Below are 7,408 nucleotides of genomic sequence, written 5' to 3' on the forward strand. Positions count from 1 at the left end.
TAACCTGTAATATATGCAACATGTTTTATCCATAAGGCAGATATATATATATATATATATATATATATATATATATATGAGGGAATGGCTGTGACGTCATAGTACCTGGAGCCTATTACAATAGGACATTATACATTGAGAATGTGAAATTGATACAATGTAACCTGTAATATATGCAACATGTTTTATCCATAAGGGAGAAAGAGATACATATTCAACGATATATACATATGTGACAATATCTTTTAAAAAAATCCTTATTTGCCCCCCTCTTTTACCCTTTTACTGATATATATTTATTAGATATGTATTGTGCATATATGTTTGTGTTTTGCTGACATTTGGTTATGGATTTGCATTACACATATACCCAGACACATGTATTGCTCTGTTCATCCTGTGATCTAGTGTTGTGTGTATTCTCTTGTATTGTACACGTGTTGGGGGTGTGTAGAGAAGTGGCCATGTTTATATCCTGGCACATACACCCTACACAGGAGCCCATTTATAATATTTCTTATATTGATATACAGTATATGAATTCTATACTGGATTATAGGAATACAGCAGCAAAATCTCCATGTGTCTCTCCAGTGACTGAGGGGTAGGTATTTTTAGGGGTGGGATTTGTAGACCAAGCAATGCCCTCCTCAGCAGTGTGCTAGGGTTAGGGGGCTGAGGAATGAATGCACATACTCCAGGCTGTAATTTCAAACTGTCAACAAGCTAATCTGCAGTAATTGGCAGCCAGAGTGATTGGTGCAGTTTTCAGGCCTGGCTGGTGCAATGAGGGGGCCTGGATCTTCTATTCGGGTCCTGTAACCCCATCCTACATCTAAGAGGGGTAGGAATCCTCCCTATACAGGAGCAAGGAGGGGGGCATTGCACTCTCCTGGCATTCCCCTGGAAGCTGCACACACCACAAGTATCACATAGCACACTTTGGATAAACTTGTTGTTATAATCCTAAAAAAGAGAAATTTTCCAGTCCATTTCTGACTAATTGAATGGAGATTGGATACATTTAACCGAGTCAACAAAATGCCATAGAAGAGAGGGGGGCAATGAAGAGAGGGAACTGTTTGGCCCTATCTGAGCCCCTCATCAGTTTTATTCCAGCCTTTGCTTTGGTATCTACCTGGATCTTGGGCAAACAACCTTGTTAACCACATACTTAGGAAACCAAAGCGTTCACCCTACATGGGACTTTTTATTATTTCCCCTTATCAGCTTAACACAATATTTAAGAAGAAACCATGTTTGCTCTCTTTTATTGTATTTTATATCTTGCTTTAGTCTGAATAGGCGCTCTGATTGCAGGCTTGGGTTAGCGGTGGCAGTCTCGTTTGTGTCTTATTTATTTAACAAGTGTATTTTTGTGAAAGTATTTTCGGGTCCAGTAAATACCTGCAGAGCAAAAAGAAATAAAGAGAAGACAAAGGACACCGACTTTATTTTATTACCGCTGCCAATACATTTAATTTTTGGGGAAAAAAGCTAGCAAGGCGCAGATTAAAAAAGAATAAAAAAAGAAAAACAATAAATAAACAGAAACACAACCAGGGTTTCTATTAAATTGTCACATATGTATATAGTTAAAAAAAGCTGTTTATTCTGCGGAAGCTTAAAAAATGAAATTGTCAACAGAAAGTAAAAAAATATTCTTAACGAAATTTATATGAATATGTATCGACTTTCTTCTAATCTGCGAACATAGATTTGGGTGTATTTAAATTAAAAATAAATCAATTATTGATCTGTTTCCAATAGGAATCTATTTAATTCGTCTATATGAAGTTTGGGTATGTGTGGCCCATTAAAGAGTATATATTTATATATTTATATTATATATATATATCCATTACAGATACAATGCGATGAATTTACTAAAAATAATAGTCGGATCACTTAGCAATTTTAATGTTAGTGATCAGGTGAACTTGTAAGGACTTTGCATGACAAATCCCAATAGATTTTTTTGTTGCAAGCAGATGATTGGTTGCTTGAAATGAACGCAGCCGCACTTTTTTTATGAACCCCCATTAGTAAATCCCCCCCATGGTTGGGGATCTATAGGGGCTACCTCGAGGCTTTTGTCTTATGAATCGTTCATTGATTTTACAGCAGAACCCATTTCTGCCCGGCAGCCGGCCCTCAGGCCTCACGTCCACAAGCAGCCAGAGAAGACCACCCGGGTTCGGACGGTTCTTAACGAAAAACAACTTCACACCTTGCGGACCTGCTACGCCGCCAACCCCCGACCGGACGCCTTGATGAAAGAACAGCTGGTGGAGATGACCGGTCTGAGTCCCAGGGTCATCAGGGTCTGGTTCCAGAATAAGAGGTGTAAGGACAAAAAGAGGAGCATCATGATGAAACAATTACAGCAACAGCAACCAAACGACAAAACGGTGAGGGGACACCGGGAATAAAGGGGGGCATGGGGGGGGGGGGGGGGTCTGATTGTGACGTCATAGTACCTGGAGTGCTATAGCATAGGAAATTGTTACATTGTCTCAGGTGTCTGCGAATGTGAAATTAATACAATGTAACCTGGAAGGTATAATGTTACCTGTGCGGGTGGAAATGGAAATGAAGATAATATAAGTCATGGCCGAATATTATAGGAAGGTAGAGAGTGTCTATCAATCCCTATAAAGTCAGAGAACATGTAACATATACCATAAAAACTTTAGTTATTAATGGTTTCAGTGCAAGTTTATATATATATTTTGTAAGTGTGCATTTCTATATGTGTGTGTGTATAAAGATATATATAAATATATATAATTGAATATATATATATATATATATATATAATTATATATATTTGTTATATGTTTATTAATTATCTTTATATATATATATATACTTACAATACACACATATATAAAAATATACAACATAATAATAAACAAAAAATATTATATATATATATATATATATATATATATATATATTAGTTTTCTAAGGGAGTTGAAAATTTACAAATGTTCTTTAATTAACAATTATTTGAAAAGCAAATTCTCAAATCCCTGTTTTCTTATTTCCTCTGCATATGATTAAATAACTGAATTAAATATTCACCTGCTTCTTGAGCCTTGGTTTGTAAGTGCATATCAATATATCATAGAACACGCAGTATCAGGATCCTATAGATATTACTATAGATATTAACATTACTTTTATACCTTTATTATTGTTACTATATTCTGTTTTATATTTTAGAATATAATATCTGATTTATGTGCAATCCATCAGAGTAAAATGCACACCTAGAAGATTAACCTTTGTTGAAAATGACATGGCTATTGTCATTGTAACTACTTAAATATCAACTTTGACTCTGGATTTTCCACATTTTGCTCATCAATCCTCATAAGTCAGTGTGCTGTCTTCATTCCCCAGTGTAGTTTTACAATAGCTGCAAGCTATGTGTCATAGGCATAGGGGACAGATGAGTGATGGGTTGGGAGTAGTGGGCAGGTAGATGGTGCAGCGGTACAGTTGTGTCTGTGGACTATCTTGTAGTATAGCTGTGTCTACGGAGTCTTATAGTTCAGCTTGGTCTATAGAGTATCTTGTAGTACAGCTGTGGCTATGGAGTGTCTTATAGTGCAGCTTAGTCAATGGAGTATCTTATAGTACAGCTTAGTCTATGGAGTGTCTGTATAGTACAGCTCTTCTATAGCGTGTCATGTCTTGTAGTATAGCTCTGTCTATAAAATGTCTTATAGTACAGCTCTATCTATAGAGTGTCTTATAGTACAGCTCTGTCTATAGAGTGTCTTATAGTACAGTTCTGTCTGTCTTATCGTACAGCTCTGGTTATAGATTGACTTGTAGTCCAGCTCTGTACAGCTCTATCTATGGAGTGTCTTATAGTACAGCTCTGTCTATAGATTGACTTGTAGTCCAGCTCTATCTATGGAATGTCTTATAGTACAGCAATGTCTATAGAGTGTCTTATAGCACATCAGTGTCTCTGTAGTGTGCTGCTGCCTGATATGAGCTGTATTCCTGTTACAGGGGCCTGCTTACCGTCTGCTGAATCGCCCCTTTTTATAAAGTATATCCTTATGCAGTATTTCATTATTAAATGCTCACACAGCCTTGTAGCATATTTACATACTACTATAGTATTATTATTGCCTGGCTATAGCTTTGTATAGTGTGATGACTGCAGATTGTACTTTATATTACCTTCTTTGACTTTACTGCTATTATAATATTACATTTTGTGCTTAATAGTGTTCTATTGCATCATGATGGCTCGGTGCCATGTTATGTTTTATGCTATTGCATTACTGTGAAAATAGTGCAATGAATAGAGTACTTTGTAGTGTTTTATTGCGATTTAATTGCACTTGGTATATTATATGATGTTGTGTTGGGTTATATGTGCTGTAAGGGTTACATTACATTATAATTTCTGTGTATTCACAGAGCAATGTACATGTACAGTATATATTTTTCAGATTGATAGTGGATTTTGTAGTAGACCAGTAAGGTCATATTAAGGGTGTATGGTAGAGCTATTTTGGCTAAAACAAATGCTGATTGATTGCCTACGAATGGGTCAATGCTGGGCTTGGTCGTCTGATCCTTCCCATGTTTCTGCGGCTCAGTCTGTGTTATATTAATAGGCAGAACAAAGAAGTTGTTGCTTTTTGTGCATTGTGTATAACTGTATCATTTGTATTAAATGTTCTGACCTGGGTAATTACCATACACTAACCTGCCATTTTTTCCCTTGTAGAATATCCAAGGGATGACAGGGACCCCTATGGTGGCTTCCAGTCCCGAAAGACACGACGGTGGTTTGCAGGCTAACCCAGTAGAAGTGCAGAGTTACCAGCCCCCATGGAAGGTCCTCAGTGACTTTGCCTTGCAGAGTGACATTGATCAGCCAGCATTCCAACAACTGGTAAGTTGTCACTGCTCTGGAGACTCGGTTGAGAGAATGGGGGACATGGCTCAGGGGTTGTCACCTCTCAGATTCTAAAATGTGTGTGTTTAGGGGAGAGATGGAGGGGAGGGGGCTGAACGGGTATGAAAGAATTAATAAACAAGGAGCTACTATACCATATGCTATTAGGATAAAAAGTACCTATGAGTGTACATATATGGATATGTGTACAGGGTATGTGTATAGTACATAACATTTGTGTAGAATTGGCATGTCTACACTAGGTCTATATACACTTGTCTGTGTTTGCTATTTACATATGTACTGCAGAATTTCCCATGTATTCAAAGATGTTTCATGACTGGTGACCCCCTTAGTCTAAACCAGCATAGCCTTCTGTTACTTCTATTGTTAAATCCCAACGTTGAAGTGTTGATATCAGCACATAGGTAGATGGAAGCCAAAATATCTGAAAATCTTGGAAATGGATTTCTGTATGCTCTAGTTATTGTAGTGTTTAGGTGGTTTATGTAGATGGTTGATGACCTTTTTTAGAAAAATTGTGGCCTGTACTTGTCTAGCACTTCCTTACACACTCTTTTTCTTTTGTCCTGCTTCTAATTGAAGGCCTGTTTCTCACAGGTTAATTTTTCAGAAGGCGGACCAGGCTCCAACTCCACCGGCAGCGAAGTGGCCTCCATGTCTTCTCAGCTCCCAGATACTCCAAACAGCATGGTAGCCAGCCCCATTGAAGCATGAGGAGCGTGAACTCTATGGTCTCCCAAAACCCTCCCCTTTTTTCTGTTGGAAAAGCGGGATTAAGTATTGGCTTGAACTTCAACAAAGTAATCTGACGACCCAGTTGATGCACCAGAGCACCCAGGATAGTCCATCTGATGCATGGAAGGCCATCTGGAACGGATGGCATGGTAGCAACACTGTGAAGACAATCATGGGATCTTACTAGGATTGAACAATGTCCATGGTCGTAGGGGCCTTACCAGTCCAGGACAAGACAAGGGGTCTTAGAGGATTTAAATTTTGTGGATCTTGGTTCTCTCTATCCCTTAGCACACGTCAAGAAACATCACCACCAGACCACGATGGAGAGATAGAAGTGAGATGATCTTAATCCGAATGGTGCTGTTTATCCGTTTCACAACATTTAATCATTGCCTTGCCAAACAGGAGCTCCACAGAGTCTGAGACTGTAGACCAGCCAAGTGGACAATGACTGTGGGAACCTTGAAGGATTACAGGTTGAGCTGGTTTACATGTGGTTAGCAATGTTTTCAACTGACTCAAAGAAAGGGGGGGACTGTTGGAAAAATAAAACAAAAATGAAACCCAGGCTCCCACCTAGCATGTAACTATTTCTGAGACTCCCCCTTCTTCAACCATCTAGTCCAAAAAAAAACCCTAAAACATTGCTTTTTTTATTTGACCTGCCTTTTACATTTTTTTTAATTTTCCCCCAACAATATCCAAGTCTAAGAAGCATTGCAACAACAAGGTATACCTCTATTTTGCCATAGGCGTTTCTGGATTGTGTTGATCCTTGACAGACAATATGAACTTATATCCCCCCAAAGATGTGTATAGTTATTATTAATATTATTATTGGTCTCATTGACTGGTCTCTCTCTCTCTGCAATTCATGGGAAAGGGAAACATTTTTTTTGTTTGCTTTTGCATTGCAAAAATTATAAAGTAATTTATTATTTATTGTCGAAAGACTTGCCACTTTTCATGTTATTTGACTCTATTTTTTGTTTGCTGAAGTAAAGATAAAAAAAACAAGATAAAAAAAAGAAAACCGTGAAGTCTGTATTGTGGTCTCTGAATTCTGTGTTGTGTCTTAGTGTGTTTGATGTGTCTTATTTCATGTACATGTCAAATAAATTAGCCCTATGGATTATCAGTGTGTTACTGGCAAGCAATATTCCCAGATCCCACAGAGGAGTGGGAAACTAATTGGTCCTATATATAACTACTGAGGATAGGTGGGAAGTGTAGGCAACCAGGGAAGTAACAGAAGTAACAGGTATCCATAGGCAGATCAGTAAAAACGAGAAACCTTTACTACTGGCTAAATCGAATGGTAAGGGTTACTATGTTTAGTACAAATATATAATGGATATATATATATATATGGATAGATAGTGGATCTGCAATATTCACAAATATTGTGTGTGTGTGTGTGTGTATATATATATATATAAATATATATATAATAAAAAGAGCCAACATATTACGCAATGCTGTACAATATGTATATATATATATATATATATATATATATTTAAATAGATACATACATATATCATATATATCTGTATGTATACAGAGAAATAGATATATGTGTATAAACATGTATTTATTCATTTTATATATCAATATAAATGCATTGATTCAAATTTCATGTTATGCCTAATAGAGAATGAAATACCAAGCTCTATGAATGCAGACCTCCTATTTTAAGGCCCTGCTGGAGCTTTA

The 7,408-nt window shown here is 37.1% G+C and overlaps 1 protein-coding gene across 4 annotated transcripts in view; it reads left to right on the forward strand.

The window, feature by feature from the left end:
* ISL1 (ISL LIM homeobox 1) overlaps positions 1 to 6,984 on the forward strand; it is a 10,422-nt gene extending 3,438 nt beyond the window's left edge. Inside the window, exons 4-6 of one of the 4 annotated variants that reach the window (XM_072416687.1) lie at positions 2,128 to 2,411; positions 4,760 to 4,927; positions 5,552 to 6,984. In XM_072416687.1, coding sequence (XP_072272788.1) covers positions 2,128 to 2,411; positions 4,760 to 4,927; positions 5,552 to 5,668 — 569 coding nt within the window. In that variant the 3' untranslated portion in view covers positions 5,669 to 6,984. Of the gene's footprint in view, positions 1 to 2,124; positions 2,412 to 4,759; positions 4,928 to 5,536 lie in introns of all 4 variants that reach the window. The other 3 variants (XM_072416686.1, XM_072416685.1, XM_072416684.1) reach the window with 3 other exon arrangements.
* Positions 6,985 to 7,408: the final 424 nt, after the last annotated feature.

The sequence above is a fragment of the Pyxicephalus adspersus genome, chromosome 6 (genome assembly GCF_032062135.1).
Source record: "Pyxicephalus adspersus chromosome 6, UCB_Pads_2.0, whole genome shotgun sequence".
In the NCBI taxonomy this organism is placed as follows: Eukaryota; Metazoa; Chordata; class Amphibia; order Anura; family Pyxicephalidae; genus Pyxicephalus; species Pyxicephalus adspersus.